Below are 21,250 nucleotides of genomic sequence, written 5' to 3'. Positions count from 1 at the left end.
GTCCAAGGCAGTATCTTCACCATTTGACTAATGTCTACCTCCCTGAAAGAATTACTATCATGCGAAGAAATGGTAGGTCCCACTTGAAACCAAAAGAGATTCCTTGAGAATTTAGAGGGAGAGGAAGAGGTAGTAAGTAGTGAATGAATTTTGACAAAAGAACCAGCATAGACTTGAAAAATGCTTTTGGGAAGATGGGAGAAATTAAGGTTGATGACAACAGCTGTCCAAACTAGCATCATTACAGAAATAATTAAGGGGAAATAGTTGGAAATATTTAACATGTAGAAATGCATGGATATATGCATTGGTGCATGAAAGCAAGGAAAAAAAATAAAAGCATTATTATTTCATATCAGGTTACACACTACGGTGCAGAATTTCATTATAGTTCATAGAAAAACAACGAGAATCTGTTTTGATTATTGTGTCAGGGGGTGTTAGCAATAGTGAAGTTTGACATTTTTGCGTCATAATAGTGGAGATTGTGACAGGATTAAATGGGGACCAAGAGAGCTGTCTAGATTCCAGATATGGATTATGGAGTTATCAACTGCGATCACAATTAAATTTGAAAAATAATAGAGGGAGCAGATGCTAAGGCAAGAAAAATCCTTATCAAAGAAATGGTCATCTGGAGGAGAAAAATGTTCTTTAGAATAGGTGAGCTCTTACTTGACAGTGGAAAAAATTGTTTTGAATAGAAAATTATGGAGGATAACACAACAATATAGCATTATGAAGCACAGGCTAAAAACACTCAGTGCTTTCAAGTGCTAAGTAAAATCAAATAACACAGTGGCCAAACATTTGCCCATCAATATGGAATGTGAGAGGAAAGTAACTGTGTCTCCTGGAGTAGATTCAGTAGAGTCATGCACATAGTCAAAGGCAATTTATAATACATAGAACTGGGCCTGGATGATAGAGCAATGGTTAAGGTCCCCACCTTGAACCTATCGGGATCCCATATGGGCGCCGGTTCTAATCCCGGCAGCTCCACTTCCCATTCCACTGTCCCTGTTGTGGCCTGGGAAAGCAGTCGAGGACGGCCCAATGCTTTGGGACCCTGCACCTGCCTGGGACACTTGGAAAGAGGTTGTTGGCTCCTGGCTTCGGATCAGTGCAGCACCAGCCGTTGCCACCACTTGGGGAGTGAATGACCGACTGAAACATCTTCCTCACTGGCTCTCCTCCTCCTCTCTGTGCATCTGCCTTTCCAAGAAAATAAATAAATCTTTAAAGAAATAGATAGAACTTAGGGGAAGATTAACAAGAGAAAGCATGAATATAAGTATGTATTTTTAAAGTACAGAGAGAAAAGGAGAGTCATAAAACAAAAGATGACTTCTCTTCACTCCTGGCTCATTCACTGTCCAAATGAGCCATGCGTTTTTTCTGGGATACCCACACAGGTGCCAGGGATCCAGGCTCCCCAGCTGGCAGCCTGAAGGCAAGTGAGGCAGCTGGGACTCAAACTGCCACTCTTATGAATGCTGGTGGTGTAAGCCATGGTTTCCCCCACTGCACCACAGCAGCATTCCCATGCTGCACGAATTCTAACCACCACACAAACCAAAGGAAATGTTTAGGTACAACCATGCACATCGAAAGCAATCTTCATAGCTGTGCAGATCATACTAACAAATATCTCAAAACTATCCAACTTCAACATGAATCATGCTGCTTTCAAACATTTGTGGAATGTGGAATAATATGGGAAAATTCTGCTTGGTTTAACAAGTCACATTTCCATGAACTTACTGCAGACTTCTCATACACATTGACTTTAGAGTTTTTGGACAAAATTGCAGTTATTTTTCAATTCATTTTATCCCTGAACTTTTGCAAAAGATTTATTTATTTTTTGGAAAGGCAGATGTGTAGAGAGGAGGAGAGACAGACAAGAAGATGTTTCCTTTGATGATTCACTCCCCAAGCAGCTGCAACAACCAGAGTTGCACTAATCCAAAGCCAGGGGCCTGGGGCCTCTTCTGGGTCACCCACACAGGTGCAAGACTGGAAGGCTTTGGGTTGTCCTCCACTGCTTTCCCAGGTCACAAGCAGGGAGCTGGGTGGGAAGCGGGCCTCCACGATTAGAACTGGCGCCCATATGGGATCCTGGTGGGTTTAAGGGGAGGACCTTAACCACTACACCCAAAACTAAATCAATCTTCACAAAAAGCTTCTGCCCTTCCCTTCAAAGACATGCAAATAAAAGGAATAAACTCAATCACCAATTCATTGCCATTGTTCATACATACCTTAGAGATGTGTCCAGATGTTGCCTGTCTCTGTGTGTATTCTGCAATGCTCTTTACACAGGCCTGGAAGGAAGGCAAGACAAGGAATTTAGCCACTAGACTAACACGGTGGGCCCATGGTTTATGTCTTAAAAAACTTTTCAGTAATGTGGACCAGGCCTAAGCCAAAAGAGTCTGGGTCTCCCCTGTGAGTACAAGAGCCCAAAGATTAGGGCCATCCTCTCCTGCTCCCACAGGCTATCAGCACAGAGCTGGATCCTAAGTGGAACTGCCAGGATACACATCACACCCATAGGGGATGTAAGCTGTTCTGGGCAACAGCATCACTTACTGCCAGTCCCCTACTTTGTCTTTAAACTCTTTTTCTTTTCTTTTTTTTTTTTGACAAAAAGTGATGGAGAAGATACAGAGAAAAGGGAATCCTTGCACACTGTTCATGGGATTATACATAAAACAGTAGAGAGGTTCCTCAAAAACTGGAAACTAGGATTACCATATGATCTAGCAATTCCACTAACTGGCAAGATTCCAAAGAGAAATGAAATTCATCCGTCGAGCTGTCTGCACTCCGCAAGTTCCAAGAAATCAAAACAACCTAAGGCTCCCTGTACTGATGAACGTCTAAAGAAAATGGGTGTGTCAACATGGAAATGTAACTCAGACATGAAAGGATCACATTTGTCCTTTACAACACCTTGACTAAACCGCAGGTGACAACATCAACCAAAGCACCGTAAGATAAATATCACATAATTTCACTCACATGTTGACTTAAAAAACAGAAAGCTTATAAAAGCTAAAAAATATATACTTGCGCTTACCAAACACTGGGTGGCAAGTGGGGAGGGAAGGATGGGCAAAGGTGGGTTCATAGACACTGGATTAGAGCTAGGTGGCAGGAGGTTTTGGGTTCCACCATACAATATGGTGATTATAAAATCCTTCTCTCTCAGCCGGGCAGTGTGTTCCAGCTGCCGAAGTCCTCGCCTTGAACACACTGGGATCTCATATGGGTGCCGGTTCTAATCCCTGCAGCTCCACTTCCCATCCAGCTCGCTGTTTGTGGCCTGGGAAAGCAGTGGAGGAAGGTCCAAGGCCTTGGGACCCTGCACCCGTGTGGGATACCTGGAAGAAGTTCCTGGATCCTGGCTTTGGATCGGCATAGCATCGGCCATTGCACTCACTTGGGAAGTGAATCATCGGACAGAAGATCTTCCTCTCTTGTCTCTCCTCCTCTCTGTATATCTGACTTTCCAATAAATAAACAAATCTTAAAAATCCTTCTCTCTCACTTGCTCTGTCTCCCTGTAACTCTCCCTTCTACACAAAAATAAATAAATCTTTACTATTTATTTGTAAAACTTTTCTGAAACAATTCAGAAGACTTCCCCTGCCCTCATTTTACCATGGATTTTTTGCATAGAAAGCTGAATGCCAAAGTACTCATGCTGTTTAGCTGTTTCTGATTGGCACTGACTAAATACTGCATGCAAATGAGAGGATACCGTCATCTTACCTTACACACAAACTCTTCCAATCTTTCCATAGCATGATGGGCTTGCAGGAGATGGGACATGCCCATAAACCCCTCATCTTCATGGGAAACTTCTTCACTGCACTCATGTTCCCCAGAGCTCTGTAAGGAAACCAGAGAAACGGTGACAGAATGAGAATCAAATGATACAATAAACACTTTTTCCCCCTTTCTGCAGATCATAATTCAACTCTTTTTTTAAGATTTATTTTTATTGGAAAATCAGATAGAAAGGAGGAGAAACAAGAAGCTCTTCCCTCTGCTGGTTCACTGCCCAAGCAGCTGCAACAGACTAAAGAAACACTAGAGAACCCAACAATGACCCAAGCATGCCTTTTATAAACTTGCAGATGCAATGCAACTGGGAAAGGGCAGGCTTTTATGATAAATGATACTGCAGTAATTGAACAGTAACAAAAAATGAAAAACACATAAACACTTTAAACTCCTACACCAATACTTTGTAGGAAAATTAAAACAGCTCATTAACTTAAAATGTAAAATGAAAAACCATGAAATTTTTACTCCATGAAAAAAAACACCCAAAAATGAAAAAAACCTCCCTCAGGAAACGCATGTGAAACCTTTAGGACCAAGAGGGAGGGTCTGACAAGTGGTCTGACATGACACCAAAAGACCAATAAATGACAAGACAAACTGGTGAAATAGACTTCATGAATATTAGCTTTTTTTTCATAGACACTGTTAAGTTGAAAAAAAGTAAGTTTCAGCCTGGGAGACGAATATCTGCATGTCACTAAGCAGCCAGGAATAGCCTTTAAACTATACACACACACACACACAAATGGAACAGCACCAAACAATCCAACTAAACAGAAAATGATAGGTACAAACACCTTATTCAAGAGGATAGAATGACAGAGACAATGAAAAAATGCTTGTAAATGCACATTAAAACTACAACTACACAGTACTGCAAACCTCAAAATCAACAAAACAAAAGACAAAAAGGAAAATGACTTCTGGCATGACAGAATGAAGCACTCCATTTGCTTATCACAAGATAAACTGCTGAAAACTATATTTTAAAAATATGCATTTTAGTATATATATGTGATTAAAAAGGTTTATATTTTTTATCTGTAATATATATACATATATTTTATGTATATACCATTTTTAATCACTTAGGGGCTGGCATGGTGGTGTAGCATCCTAATCCTCATCTATCATGTGGCATCCCATATGGGTGTTGGTTCATGTCCCAGCTGCATCAATTCCAAACCAGTTCCCTGCCTAGGAAAGCAGCAGAGGATGGCTTAAATCCTTGGGCCTCTGGACCCACATGGGAGACCAGGAAAAAGCTCTAGGCTCCAAGTTTCGGATCAGCTCAGCTCTGGCATTACAGCCACTTAGGGAGTGAACCAGCAGACTGAATATCCCTCTTTCTAATCTTCTTTTTATAAAATCTGTCTTTTAAATAAATCAATCTCAGGGTGAGGGGAGAACTTTGGAAAGTGATTCTAAAAACAAACAGCAAAACAAGAAACCTCCATTCAAGAATGTTACCATACAGAAAAGTGCAGCTTCCATGGTCTGACCATGGAGTGCAAGTGTCAAAGCTGAGTGTCTCAGACAGAGCGGTGGACAGCACATCTAGGTGCCCATGGAGGATATGACAATCCATCGGAACCTGCAAAGGACACCTCGTACCACTACAGAGGACAGAGGACAGAACAAATCGATCAACTATCCCTCCTCAGGTGCTGAGGCCTGTGCAATGTTTGGACAGTGTGCCCCACTGCACAGTTCATCTAGGCCAGCTGGGGACATCAAGTGCCACATCAGGAAATGGAAAGCAAAACAGATCAGATCATTCTCCTGGCCAAGCTTGCACCAAGGACCCAGGTCTCTGGATACACTAAGGTGGACTTGCTCAGCCAGCGGATCTGGAAAAGATCTTCTCAACCCTGATGCAATAAAGCTAACAATGTGTCAGAACTGCCCAAACCACTCAAGCAACACTCTGGGAATGTTCTTCCTCACATCGGGGTCTCTAAGGTGTCATCAAAAGGCCATCTCCTATCCCCGGGAGCTGATGCAGTTCAACAGCAAGGAGCGGCCCCCTCCACTCTGACACCTCACTTCCATCAGTGGACAGATCAACAAAACAGAAAATCAGCCAAGAAACAACAGGGCTAATCTGCACTATGGACTAACAGAACTTCATTGCCATCTGAGAGAACTCATTCCACACCTCCAGAAACCATCCTTTTCATCAGTACATTGAACTTCCTTATCATGGTTCACTGCTAAGATATAAAGCAAAAGTCTCAATAATTTTTTTTTAAAAATGAAACCATATCATTTCTCTTTTCTGATTACATTCTGATCACAATCTAATTCAGTTAGAAATTAACGACTTACAAATATCTAAAAGATATGTAAACTCACACATGACTTAACAAATTGCTCCTAAGCAAAGAGCCACAGAAGAAATCAAGGAGAATCAAAAGCTTCCTGTAAACAAATGGAGATAGCACAATGCATCAGAATTGAAGGGACACAACAACAGCAGTGCTGACAGGGACATTTGGGGCGGTCAGTGCTTATACTAAGAAATGGAAAGGCATCAGATAAACGGCATCAAGGCAAAAGACAAACAACACAAACCACAAAATTACTAGGAGGAAAGAAATTAGACAATAAACAAAATAGAAAAAAAGATAAAAGATCAATGAAGAACAGATTTATTGAAAACTAAGTAACACTGATACATCACTAACTCAAATAAGAAAAAAGAGAAAGAGAGAGACAAAGAGACAGAGACAGAGAGAGAGAGAGAGAAAAGAGAGGAGGGGAGGGGAGGGGAGGGGAGGGAAATGAAGGGAGTGGGGAAGGAGGAAGGGAGGGAGGAGACAGTCCTAATTAAAGATGAAAAGATGTAACAGTGTAAACCACATAAGCAAGAAGAATTTTCAGGAATAACAACAGCTAATCAACAACGAATAAAATGTTGAAGAACTGAGCCATGAAGATGCAGAAAACCTAAACAGACCCACAAACAAATCACATCAATAAGCAAAAGATTTAATCGTGAACAGCTGAAAGATCAGGGGGCAAATATTGCAAGGAGTGCAAATCAGAGAAAGGAGAATGTTGGTTTTCATTTGAAGCAGTTAAGTGTTGTCAAAGTAACAAAAATTCAAGTTAAAATCAAGGAGGTGGGCAAGCATTGTGGCACAGCACATTTAGTTGCCAACTGCTGTACTGGCATCCCATATGAGCACCAGTTCAAACACTTGCTGCTCCGTTTTTTAAATAAAACATTCATTTGTTTGCTTGCTTGCTTTTATTGTAAAGTCAGATATATATATAGAGAGAAGCAGAGACAGAAAGGAAGATCTTCTGTCCAACGATTTACTCCCTAATTGAATGTAACCACATGAGCTGTGCCCATCCGAAGCCAGGAGCCTGAGGAACTCGCATGTGGGTACAACATTCCAAGGCCTTGGGTCATCCTCGACTACTTTCCCAGGTCACAATCAGGGAGCTGGATGGGATGCAGGGCTGCTGGGATTAGAACTGGCACCCATATAGGATCCCCGCGTGATCAACGGAAGACTTTAGACGCTAGGCCATCATGCCATGCCCTGTTGCTCCCATTTTAATCCTTCTTCCTGCTAAATGTGCCTGGGAAAGCAGTGGAGGATGGCCCTAGTGCCTGATCTCCTGCACTCCTGTGCCTCTAAAATCAACAAATCTTTTTATTTTTTAAAGGGAAGGGCATCGAGAGACAGAGACCAGCACCATGGCTCAATGGCTAAATCCTCACCTTTAATGTGCCAGGATCACAGAAGTGGTTCCATTCACATCATGGCTGTTCAGCTTCCCTTCCAGTGCCTTGCTTATGGCCTTGGAAAGCAATCATTATTTCTTTTTATTTTAATCCTGCACCAACATGGAAGACTTGGAAGAAGCTCTTGGCTTCGGATCAGCTCAGCCCTCGCTGCTGCAGGCACCTGGGCACTGAACAAGCTGATAAAAACTGCTCTGGTTATCTCTCCATCTCTCTGGAACTCTCAGTCTTTGAAAAAAAAAAACTGTATATTCATGTGGGTAGTGGTTGCACAGGCAATGTGTGAAGCATTAATGAACTGTGCCTTTAAAATGTGTTTCCTGCACCTAAATTACACATCACAGTGAAAGGAAAATAGCAACCTCACAACTACATTTAGGGAACCAATTCCTTTACAGTACAAACTAAGCTAACTCAACGTTGACCTGCCTTTTATCTGTATTGGAAATGTTCTCTGAAGGAAAAAACAAACAAACAAACATGTAAAGGGGTACCCTCAAAACATGCAGAAGATCCCATAAGGGTGAAGCAGGTTAAGCGGCACTGGCATTCCAAATGGACACCTGTTGAAATCCCAGCTGCTCAACTTCCAATCCAGCTCCTCGCTAATACACCTGAAAGAGCAATGAAGGATGACTGAGTGCGTGGGCCTTGCCACCCACAGGGACATACAGATGGGAGCTCCTGGCTGCTGGCTTCCGTATGGCCCAGCTCTAGGCATTGTAGCTATCTGGGAAGTAACTGAGCACTGAGAAATATCCCTCTGCCTCTTTTCTCTGAAACTCTTTCAAATACATAAACAATGTTTAACAACAAAAATACTCCAGGAAACCATCAAAGAGATTTACCTGTTAGTCAGTGCATTTTTTTTTTTAGTCCCCTATGTATCTAAATTAGAGATATTTCTTCCATAGTCTTCCCTTTTTAACAAAAGAAACCAGGTTTCTCAAGATGGACTGAAACAGTTTGAATAAAAATGTTATAAACAGCTGTAAAATTGGTCTGATCAGGCGATCTTTTTTTTTTTTTTAAGATTTATTTGTCTATTGGAAAGTCAGATATACAGAGAGGAGAGACAGGGAGGAAGATCTTCCGTCCAATGATTCACTCCCCAAGTGAGCGCAACGGACGATGTTATGCCGATCCAAAGCCAGGATCCAGGAACTTCCTCTGGGTCTCCTACATGCGTGCAGGGTCCCAAAGCTTTGGGCCATCCTCGACTGCTTTCCCAGGCCACAAGCAGGGAACTGGATGGGAAGTGGAGCTGCCAGGATTAGAACTGGCGCCCACATGGGATCCCGGTGCGCTCAAGACAAGGACTTTAGCTGCCAGGCCATGCCACCGGGCCCTTGATCAGGCAATCTTAAAAAGCATCTTCCAAGAATGTAATCTAACTTACCAACAGATTATACCTAATTCTCATCTGTTAACAAGAAAACTGCTAAAAGCTCAGAGTTTGCAGATTTTTCTCTTACATTACTGAGATTAGCAAACTTCAGTAAGAAATTTGTAAAACAAAACAGGGTCCGGCACTGTGGCATGTGAAGCTAAGCCTCCCACTGCAGTGCCAGCATCTGCTATTGATGCCCATTTGAGTTCTAGCTGCTCCACTTCAAATCCAGCTCCCTGCTTATACACAGGGGAAGCAACAGAGGCTGGCCCAAGGCCTTGGACCCATGCACCAATGTAGGAAAACTTGAAGAATTTTCTGGCTCCTAGCTTCAGATCAGCTCAGCCTGAACTGCTGCAGCCATTTGAGGAGTGAACCAGCAAAGGCAAGACTTCCTTCTCTAACTCTGATTTTCAAATAAAAACAAAATTAATTTTTAAAATATATATTATGTATTGTATTCACTTTATGTAACTTAAAACAAACACATTCAGAAACATAACATCTCACAGCAAAATCTAGGATGAAAAGTTGATTAACTAAAATGTCAATATTGAATTCTTAAATGTTTAATAGATTTCTGCAGGAAGACCTATACCTCCCCTTCTACTTTAACTTCATCTGCTCCTTAGAATCACAGGTTTTCACCAACTGCAGTAGGAAAATGCGCAAACAATGCTTCATTACAAATATCACCATCCAAGTGATGGGAAAAATCCAGAACCACATTTTAGCCTAAGACCGCATTTCTCAGAGTTTTTAATGAAGATTCTGACCTTACACTAATTATAAATTGTGTGATGGAGTGGGCATTTGATGTAGTGCTTATCAGAGAGGACATCCACTTTGCAGTGCAGTGCACGGTTAAAGCCCTGGCTCAATCTCCCAACTCTGGCTTCCTGCTAGTGGGAGGCAGCAGCAATGGCTTCCCAAGTAGGCTCCTGCCAACCACTTGGGAGACCTGGACTGAATTCTGGGCTCCCAGCTTGCAGGCACTTGGTGAGTAACCAAGATGAGAGGTCCCGCTCTTCAACCCTACTGAATATTCTCTTAAACTTAAAAATGTATCATTAGGGTCCGAGTACAGTGGCCTAATGGCTCAAGTCCTAACCTTGACATGCCTGGATCCCATATGGGCAATGATTGTTATCCCGCCACACCTGATTCCCATCCAGCTCCCTACTTGTGGCCTGGGAAAGCAGTCAAGGATGGCCCAAGGCCTTGGGATCCTGCACCCACATGGGGTACCTGGAAAAATTTCCTGGCTCCTGGCTTCAAATCAGCTCAGCTCCACCCTTTGTGATCACTTGGGGAGTGAGTCATTGGACAGAAGATCTCTCTCTCTCTCCTCCTCTGCATATGTGACTTTGCAGTAAAAATAAATACATCTTTAAAAAATGTATTGTTACGGGCTAGCTCCCTGATTATGCTCCAGGGAAAACCATGGAGGATGCCCTCTGGCATGGGAAACCCCAATGAAGCTCCTGGCTCCTTGCTTTGGCCTGGACCAGTCTTGCCCCTGCAACCATTTGGAGAGTGAATCAGCACAATCAATATCTATCTTTCCCTCAATCTTTGAAAACACTGCCTTTCAAATAAACAAATAAGTGAATAAATATTTACAAAACTTAACACATCTTTTAAAAGTATAATTGTAAATGATTTCCGTCCCAGAGCAATAGCCTAGAGGCTAAAATCCTCACACTGCATGTGCCAGAATCCCATACAGAAATAAGTTCTACTCCTGGCCACCCCACATCTATTCAGCTCCCTCCTCTTGGTCTAGGAAAACAGTCAAGGACAGTCCAAAGTCATGGGACTCCGTACCTGCGTGGGAGACTTAGACAAATCTTCAGGCTTCTGGCTTTGGATCAGAGAAGCTCTGACCACTGCAGGTGCTTGGGGAGTGAACCAGTGGATGGAAGATCTTCCTCTCTGTCACTTCTCCTGCTGTATATCTAACATTCCAAAAAAAAAAAAAAAAAGTATTAATCAGAATTATCACTCTAAGGTTGACACAAATTTTGGCAAATGCTAGTCTAAATTCTTCCCATTTAGTTACTGAGCTATTGCTCACCCTATGAGATAATGCTTCCCACAACCACTAACCTGACTTACAAGCACAAGTAAAACTCATATATCCACATAAAACTGCAGAGTAACAGGAATCCTCAAATATATTCCACCTTATGAAACAGAGAAAAAAAATGACAAGCTCAACACAGAACACTACTCCACTGTACATCAGAAGATTCATGGGAAATGGAATCAGAAACTAATATTTGAATTTATACACTCCTTAAGACAGATCTACAGAGGAGAGACAGAAAATATTCCAGAGTAGCTCACTGCTCAAATGCCCACAACAACTGGAGCTGACAATCTGAAGCCAGGATCCAGGAGCTTCTTGCAGGTCTCTAACGTAGGTGCAGAGTCCCAAGGTTTGGGCCATCCTCCACTGCTTTCCCAGGCCACTAGCAGGGAGCTGGACTGGAAGCGGAGCAGCCAGAAAATAAAACAGTGCCTAAATGCGAGGATTACCATGTTGAGCCCTTGCACCAGGCAAGTTGGTGTTGGGGGACAGACACTGAGGCAGAGCAGTCCAAGCAGACTGGCATCCAGGGGGTACTGCCATGGCAGCTCTGTTTCCAATCCAGCTCAGTGCTAATATCCCTGGGAAGACAACAGATAATAGCCCAATGTCTTGGGCCTTCTACAACCCATGTTGGAGACTGAACCTAGGGTTGCATCCCCCTGGCTTGAGGATCGCCTTGCCCTAGTGTTTAGTAGACATTTAGGGAGAGAATCAGTGGAGAGATCTCTCCACCTCTCTGACTTTCATGTAAATAAGTGACTCAAATAGAAATTTTGAGATGAAAAAAATGGGAAAGTCCATGCAGGTTTTACCATTTGCATTCTTGTCAACTTTACAGACACCTCATGCATAAATTCAAGATTGTCTGTACCAAAATAAATATATCTTTTAATTCAATTTTCCACAAACTTGTTGAGGTATCCTCACACTCTCATCAAAACATGGCATTTGCAGGTTGCTGTTTCTTTTGCACATTGTCTATCACATGATCTAAGGAGCATTAATCACATTAATCTCACAGCAGAGCCTAAGATAACCTCTAACGAGAACTGAAATCCATCCATTTTGTCTCTTCATGCATGCATCTCACTGTCAGACCCTCCTTCACAAGCAATGCTGCCCACCAACTTAGTGAAGTGCCTGGTCTCATAAATGCACTGGGCTCTGATCCAATCTATAAACGAAGTACAAGCCTCACCTTGCTCAAAGCACACAGAGCCAGAATATTTCTCTCTTACCACAGCGATTTTCAAAGTAGATTCTTGAAGTTCCAAAAGTTTTGCTAGTTGATCCGAGAACTTCAGTCACACACTAGTCATTACCTAAGATCATTAAAACAGAAATCAGAAGAACTGAGTGATGGGTGAAAATAAGTAAATCTTACAGAATAAAAGTGCATGCTTTTTTAGCTCACCTCATAAAACAAGCAAATAACTAAACAGAAAAAATACTTCTAACAAGCATTTTCTATTAAGGCAAAAATGTTCCTCTACTGTGTAAAAAGGGTTCCTATTAGTAACCAAAAAATTTCAAATTGGTTTAACTTTATGATTCAAACAGAAATAAAGTACATCAGATTATTCTCAGTTACTATGCAATTCAGCATTTCATCAACAGAAGAAAATATTTTTTAGGTACATCAACCTTCCACCTCACCAATATTAAGACATTTTTCATCAGTTATCTATTAAAAGAGACTAAGGAATGGCTCAGCGTTAGGACTCAGTGACTAAATCCTCGCCTTGCATGTGCAGGATCCCATATGGGATTCGAGCCCTGACTGCCCCATTTCCCATCCCTCTCCCTGCTTGCAGCCTGAGAAATCAACAGAGGACGGGCCAACACCTTGAGACCCTGCACCAACATGGGAGATGCTGAAGAAGCTCCAGGCTCCTGACTTCAGATTGGCTCTGCTCCAGATGGTATGAACATTTAGGGAGTGAACCGGGAGATTGAAGATCTTTCTCTCCATCTCTGTGTAAATCTGCCTTTTCAATAAAATAAGTAAATCTTTTTTAAAAGCATTTTTAAAAATTTCTATTGGAAAGGCAGATATACAGAGGGGAAGAGAGGAAAGAGAGGAAAGAGAGGAAGGTCTTCTTCCATCCCACGATTCACTCCCCAATTGGACGCAATGGCTGGAGCTAAGCTTATCCAAAGCCAGAGACAGGAGCTCTTCCGGTTCTCCCATGCGGGTGCAGGGGCCCAAGGCTTTGGACCGTCCTCGACTGCTTCCCCAGGCCACAAGGAGGGAGAGCTGGATGGGAAGCAGGGCCGCCGGGATTAGACCCTGCGCCCAAATGGGATCCCAGCTCGTGCAAAGTCAGGACTTTAATAGGCTATCGCACCAGGCCCAAAACAAATAAATCTTAAAGAGGGAGAGAGAGACTAAGGAAAAAATAACCATTACATTCTTAGAAAATATTTTAGAAAGATATGGAAGTCGAAATCCCCTCATCAAACAACACATCTCAAAATTTTCCATTTTGGAGCAACAATGATGCTGTAACAAGCTCATCTTCAGCCCTGTGGTGGCAATGCCAGGTGCTCCCCTTCTGATTCTGATCTCTACTTATGGCCGGAGAGAGCAACTGAAGATGCCTTGGGCCCTGGAATCACACAGGAGCTTCCACAGAAGCAGCCTGTGGGTCCCACCTTCGGACCACCTAAGCCTCTCCTTCCCTAACTCTCCTTGGCGCCCTGTAAAGTCTGCCTTTCATATGAAAACAAATTTTTTTAACATGCATTTTGTATTATTCAGCAGTTATTTTTAAGATTGATTTTGTTATTGGAAAGTCAGATATGCACACAGGAGGACAGATGGAGAGGAAAATCATTCACCGATTGATTCACTCCCCAAGTGGCCACAATGGACAGCGCTGAGCCAATCCGAAGCCAGGAGACAGGAGCCTCTTCCTGGATTCCCACACAGGCACAGAATCCCAAGGCTTTGGGCTGTCCTCTACTGCTTTCCCAGGCCACAATCAATCAAACTGCTGAACTATCAAAAGCACTTGAGCAAGACCCTCAGAGCATGTCCCAAATTGGGGACCTGGGATCAGTGGGAGGTTGGGTGGGGCTTCTCCCTTTATCTCCCTTTTTATCCCAGATATAGAAAAACATACACACACACAAAAAGAGAATGTGGAAATAACAATCTTACCCATAACAATAACAACAGCAATCCTGTAGCCCTTGAACCTTTGTGCCATAATTAACCATGTACAGACTGTCAAAAATAAAGAAAGAAAAACAATTAGGAACTATATTATTGTGATAACACAGGGGGAATGGCAAGAGGGGAAAATTTTGGCAAACGGGGAAAAAGAGGAGGAGAAAGGGGAGAAATGAACCTCTATAGCTACTTAATGCATATCAGGAAAAAAAATTAAAAGGAATTCCTAGATGAAAGAAATGTGTGTTTTATGACCACTTCACTTTTATGAAGGTACATCATTCTTGTCTGGGGAAGAGAGCAAATTCACATCATTATCAGACAGCAACAGTTAGACCTCAAAAAGAAATCTCTATAGATTTCCTGCAAAACACACCACCCATCCTAAAGCTGATTTCAACTATTTAGGAAAGCTTAGCTTGCCGCACTTGCAATCTCAAGCACACCTGCAGAGTGGAAACAACCGGTCCCTTGAGCAACCCATGACTCCTACTGTGAAGCAGTCCATGTCTCAACACAAACTGAAAAGTCCTGAGAGCTTTCAGCTGAGAACCAAGCAGGTGCCCGCCCCCAAGCACCAGGCAGGTTCCTGTGGCCAAGGACCAGGAGCTGGCCACAGCATGGCGCGCCCCACAGACCCCAGCACCCCACCGGGCATTTAAGCACACAACCAGCCTGCTCGACCACTTCCCACAGCTTCCTGCCACAGCTTCCTCCCACAGCTTCCTGCCACAGCTTCCTCCAGCGGGACTGCAGCCCGCTCACCCACGAGCCCACCCCCAGCCCCCAACTCCCGGAGCAACGACTGCTTGGAGAAGCTCACCTCCCTCCAGCATGGGCGCCCAGGGGGCTCCACAAGCACGACCCGAGACTACCGCACCAGGGCTCCACTTCCAGAACAACTCACTGAGGCCGCCCCTCCAGTGCTGCCAGGGCTGCTGAGTCCGTGACCAGGAGCGTGGGCCGGCTTCCCGCCTGTCCCCAGGCTCCTGCAGCCCGCAGGCGCCCTGGGACCAGCAGGAAGCAGCTGAATCCACCCGCAGCGGCTGCAGGAGCACACACACCAGCACGTACATGCCACTGGCCTGTCCCACCAGCACGCCACCGGCTTTCAAGCACACAAATGGCCACTAGGCCACTTTCCACAGCTTCCTGCAACAGTTTCCTGCCACAGCTTCCTGCCACAGCTTCCTCCAGCGGGACTGCAGCCCGCTCACCCACGAGCCCACCCCCAGCCCCCAACTCCCGGAGCAAAGACTGTTTGGAGAAGCCCACCTCCCTCCAGCATGGGCGCCCAGGGGGCTCCACAAGCACGACCCGAGACTACCGCACCAGGGCTCCACTTCCAGAACAACTCACCAAGGCCGCCCCTCCAGCGCCGGGGCTGCTGAGTCCGTGACCAGGAGCGTGGGCCTGCTTCCCGCCTGTCCCCGGGCTCCTGCAGGCCACGGGCACCCAGGGACCAGCAGGAAGCAGCTGAATCCACCCGCAGCGGCTGCAGGAGCACCCGCGCCAGCACGTGCACCCCACTGGCCTGACCCACCAGCACCCCACCGGCTTTCAAGCACACAAATGACTTCCCACAGCTTCCTCCAGCGTGGCCTCAACCCGCCCACAAGCCACACTCCCAGTCCCCAATGGCCGGAGCAACTACCTCTTAGACAAGCCCACCCCCTCCTCCACTGCGGGTGCCCGGGGGCTCCCCGAGCTCCCACTCCAGACTCCCGCGCCAGGGCTCCAGGCCAGAACAACTCACCAAGGCCGCTCCTCCAGTGGTGCCAGGGCTGCTGAGTTTGTGACCAGGAGTGTGGGCCTGCTTCCCGCCTGTCCCCGGGCTCCTGCAGGCCGCGAGCGCCCTGGAACCAGCAGGAGGCAGCTGAATCCACCCGCAGCGGCTGCAGGAGCACCCGCGCCAGCACGTGCACCCCACTGGCCTGACCCACCAGCACACCACCGGCTTTCAAGCACACAAATGACTTCCCACAGCTTCCTCCAGCGTGGCCTCAACCCGCCCACAAGCCCACACTCCCAGCCCCCAATGGCCGGAGCAACTACCGCTTAGAGAAGCACACCCCCTCCACCGCGAGTGCCCAGGGGGCTCCCCGAGCTCCCACTCCGGAATCCCGTGCCAGGGTCCAGGCCAGAACAACTCACCAAGGCCGCCCCTCCAGCGCTGCCAGGGCTGCTGAGTCCGGAACGACAAGCATGGGCTTCGCCAGGCTTCCCCTGCGTTCTCACCTGTCCCTGGGCTCCTGCAGGCCGAGGGCGACCTGGGACGAGCGGGAGGCACCTGAATCCACCCGCAGCGGCTGCAGGAGCACCCGCGCCAGCACCTGCACCCCGCTGGCCTGTCCCACCAGCACGAAACCGGCTTTTAAGCACACAAACGGCCACTAGGCCACTTTCCACAGCTCCCTGCAACAGCTTCCTGCCACAGCTTCCTGCCACAGCTTCCTGCCACAGCTTCCTCCCACAGCTTCCTTGAGCGGGACTGCAGCCCGCTCGCCCACAAGCCCACACCCACAGCCCCCAACTCCCGGAGCAACTACCACTTAGAGAAGCCTACCCCCCTCCACCATGGGTGCCCAGGGGGCTCCCCGAGCACCACCCCGGACTCCCGCGCCAGGGGTCCAGGCCAGAACAACTCACCAAGGCCGCCCCTCCAGCGCTGCCAGGGCTGCTGAGTCCGGAACGACGAGACTGGGCTTCGCCAGGCTTCTCCGCGTTCCCGCCTGCCCGTCCGAGTTCCCGCCTGTCCGTCCGTGTTCCCGCCTGTCCGGCGGCTCCTGCAGGCCGAGGGCGCCCAGGGAGGAGCAGGAGCCGGCCGAATCTGCCCTCTGCCGGCTGCAGGAGCATGCGCACCAGCACCCTCACTCGACTGGCCCGCCCCACACCTGTTTACAGGGACACACGCTGCTCGGCACGCCCCGCCCTCCTGCCGCTCCTATTGGTACTAGGCCATCCTGGCCCGCCCTCTCTGCTCCTTTATTGGTGCTCTTCAAGCTAGGCCCGCCCTTTCCATGATTCTACTGGCCCTCTCCCAAAATGTCCCACCCTCGCGCCATTCCTACTGGTCCGGGTCAGCAATGCCCGCCCCCGCAGCACTCCTATTGGTCCCGGGCTGGCCAACCACGCCCCATCCCAGATACAGCCTGCAGCTGCTTTTTTTTTTTTTTTTTTTGCCTGTGGGCAAGGAACTTTTTGACTTTTTTTTTTTTAATAATACAAAGAAAAATAGAAATGCTATTGGAAAGTCACAATAGAAAATCAAGAGTAGGGCCCGGCGCAGTGGCGCAAGTGGTTAAGGTCCCCGCTTTGCACGCCCCCGGGATCCCATATGGGTGCCAGTTCTAATCCTGGCAGCTCTGCTTCCCATCCAGCTCCCTGCCTGTGGCCCGGGAAAGCAGTGGAGGATGGCCCAAAGCTTTGGGACCCTGCACTCATGTGGGAGACCTGGAAGAGGCTCCTGGCTTCGCACTGGCATAGCATTGGCCGTTGCACTCACTTGGGGAGTGAATCATGGGAAGGAATATCTTCCTCTCTGTCTCTCCTCTCTGTATACCCGCCTTTCCAATTAAAATAAAATAAAATAAATCTTTAAATAAATCTTTAAATAAAAAAAACTTTCGAAACATTGGTATGATTCCCCCTATACCAGCCTCATCATATTTAGACTAGCTCAACTACTCTAAATTATGAATTATGTAGATATTGAGCCAGTCATTCTACATCTGGCCTTTTTAACAAAAACTTGGTTCAAATTAGACCCTGACCTAACACCAGCAAAATGCTGCTTCTGGGGTTGCTACTAGTTTTTGTTGTTGTTTTTCTTGGAAAGGCAAATCTACAGGCAGGAGGATAGAGAGAAAGATCTTCAAAGTCCGCTGGTTCACTCCCCAGATCGTTGAGCTGGTGAAGTCAGGATCTTGGAGTCACTTCTGGGTCTCCAAGGGGAGTGCAGGGTCCCAAGCTTTGGGATATCTGCCACTGCTTTCCCAGGCCACAAACAAGGAGCTGGTTGGGAAGTGGAATAGCCAGGACACAAACTGGTACCCATATGATATTCCGGTACATGCAAGACAAGGATCCAGCCACTGAGCCACTGTGCTGGGCCTTGCTGCTATTTCTTGCATACATGTCAGGCATGTCATACTCAAACTACTCTAAATTCTTAAGCATCATTGTTGGCGATGGAAAATCTCATTGCCCCAGCTTGTCGCTGGCCAGTTGAGGTAGGGCATGTACACAACTGGCAGTGTTTCTTGTTGTCCCCGGGACTACTGCTTGCCTGCAGCACGTCTTGCAGCCCTCAACAGTGGGTGTCCCCTGTCTGTGCTTCAGGCCTCTCACCCCTTTTACTTGGGTATCATCCCAGGGGACAAAGGTCATGGAAACTTTTGATTTCTTTGGAATAAACTGTCTGAATCTACTAAGGGCGTTTAGTTTTTCTGCCAAATCTGCCAGCCCTGTCTTGATGCAGGCAGCCTTGCAACAAGTACAAAGGAAATATCTACTTTATCTCTAAGATTTTTTGTAATGATGGACTTTGTCTATCACTGAAAGGCAGGTTTGGGCAGATTTTTTTAATGCTTGTGTCCCCCCTCCCACCCCCACACGAGCACTGATATAAAGCACCTGCTCGGGATTGGGCCTCCAGGTCTTACCTTTTGGTTTGCAGCGTGTCCTCTCGTGACCGCACAATGTGTGCAAATGCCCCCAGGAGTTTCAAGAAGCTACTTCGAGTGATGAAATAATGCCTTCCTGTGTCTTCAAAGTATCTTGTGCTCAAGTCTTCCATACTCATGTGGATTTGGACGCACGTCAGGGCAAGACTCTCTCTCAAGTCCTGAAGGATGTTATTATTAGCAATTAAGACAAATTTATTGAAATACACTATAAGAGGAGAAAGCTGAACACTAGGACTAGCTTGAAATAGTTTGTCATTTATGAGATGTGGAGTTGTGGAGAAAGGGTGGTATGTAAGGCCAAGGGTGGGTGTGTTAACGGCTGGGATAGCGGTAAGGCGCAAGAGGCGATGAATCCTCTCATGACTGATGGGATGTCAGGCTCAGCTCTCACAGGTATATATATGTATATATGCCATCCAAGGATGCAGGGCACCAACAGTTAAAATGTATGGTGCTTTAAACAAACAAAAAACAAAAAAACAAACCTCTCATTTTCCTTTCTTAAAGTGGTTCCCAAGATCAAGATACTCAAGAAAATGTCTTTGACTGAAAGGAAACTGTGACATCTGTAAATGCCCAGATGATACGTGCATGGGCAACACCAGTGCTTCCCTTGCTTAGACTGGGCGAGACTCTCGCTTCGTCATAAACCAGTCATGATGATGCATCTCCAGTCTACCTAGGACATTCAATTGTTGGTCACTTTTAACCAACTGCCTTTTGTTTTGCTGCCAACTCATCTCTGTTGCCCTTGAACATTTGGAGAAGTCAGCAGATGAACTCCTTTCTGGGTCCCACACACGGAGTTTGGGTTCTCTCTGTATTTACATTTGAGTCCTCCTTGCCACTGTTCTGTCACCTGGGTCTTGTGCCATCTTCAGTTTAATCACTCCAGAACACATTCTTCCTTGCTTTGGGCTCAAAATTTCTGAACAACTTTCATGTTGTTGCTTCTGCTCTCATTTCGTTACAGTTTTGCTGTTGTAGCCAGAGCAATCTGGTCACACGGATGATCGCCACAGAACAGGCTACGGAGATGCAGGCCATTTTCTTACATGGAAATGTGCTGATCACAACACAGGCAGGACAGTGAAGGTCAGGTGGTGCAGAGGCTGTGCTTTTTGGACACAGGGCGAATCAGAGGGCAAACAACATGGGAAACAGATAACCTAATCTGGCTTTGGGCTGCCTGTTTTTTGCTCACACAGACTTCACTGCCATTCAGCAAGGTAAGATCAGACAGGATACAGCAAAAGCAATACTGACGTGTAGAATAGCAACCCAACAGTGCAACTCTAGGACACGAAAAGCAGGAGCAAATCAAATGCAAGATTAGTCAGAAGGAAAAAGTAGCAATCAGAGCAGAAATGAGCAACATGGAGACTTAAAAACATGCAAGGAATGAACGACACAAAGGGCTAGTTTTTGTGAGAAGATGAACCAAATCAATAAACATAAATAGGCTAAGAAAAAAGGAGACCCAAATACATAAAACTGAATATGAAAAAGCAGACACAACAATGGATGACACACAATTACAAAGGCTCCTTAGGCAATATTATGAACAACCAAATACTATCACATTAAGAAAAAAACTGGGCCCGGCGGCATGGCTTAGCAGCTAAGGTTCTGGCCTTGAACGCCCTGGGATCCCATATGGGCGCCGGTTCTAATCCTGGCAGCTCCACTTCCCATCCAGCTCCGTTTGTGACATGGGAAAGCTGTCGAGGATGGCCCAGGGCCTTGGGACCCTGCACCTGCATGGGAGACCTATGGCTCCTGGGTCCTGGCTTCAGATTGGCATAGCATCGACCATTGCGCTCACTTGGGGAGTGAATCATCAGACAGAAAATCTTCCTCTCTGTCTCTCCTCCTCTCTGTATAACTGACTTTCCAATGAATAAATAAATCTTAAAAGAAAAAAACAAAAGACTGCATTTTTCAGAAGAAAAATTGAAATGGCTAATAGGCATATGAAAAGATGCTCAGGCATCTGAGATTTCATCTGACTCCAGTGAGGATGGCCTATATCCAGAACTCTACTAACAACACCTGTTGGTGTGGATATGGAGAGAAAGGTACCCTCCTTCACTGTTGGTGGGAGTGTAGGCTAGTGCAGCCACTATGGAGGTCAATATGTAGAGTGCTAAGAGAACTAACAATTGACCTGCTGTATGACCCAGCTGTCCCACTTCTGAGAACATATCCAAAGGAAATGAAATCTTCATATGAAAAATGGATCTGTAATCCTACATTTGCAGCAGCACAATCTACAATACCAAGA

At 45.9% G+C, this 21,250-nt stretch overlaps 1 protein-coding gene across 1 annotated transcript in view; it reads right to left on the bottom strand.

Annotated features, from left to right (window-relative positions):
* LOC121164506 (dynein heavy chain 14, axonemal-like) overlaps nt 1–21,250 on the bottom strand; it is an 81,307-nt gene that overhangs the window by 6,655 nt on the left and 53,402 nt on the right. The window contains exons 7-8 of the mRNA XM_040992628.1: nt 3,781–3,900; nt 2,265–2,327 (exon numbers count right to left, since the gene is read on the bottom strand). Of these exons, the coding sequence (XP_040848562.1) occupies nt 2,265–2,327; nt 3,781–3,900 (183 nt within the window). The remainder of the gene's footprint in view (nt 1–2,264; nt 2,328–3,780; nt 3,901–21,250) is intronic.

This window comes from Ochotona curzoniae, unplaced genomic scaffold (assembly GCF_017591425.1).
Source record: "Ochotona curzoniae isolate NIBS_2020 unplaced genomic scaffold, NIBS_Ocur_1.0 contig_814, whole genome shotgun sequence".
Lineage (NCBI taxonomy): Eukaryota > Metazoa > Chordata > Mammalia > Lagomorpha > Ochotonidae > Ochotona > Ochotona curzoniae.
Note: the sequence above shows the minus strand (reverse complement) of the source record. Positions and strands in the feature narration are given on the sequence as shown.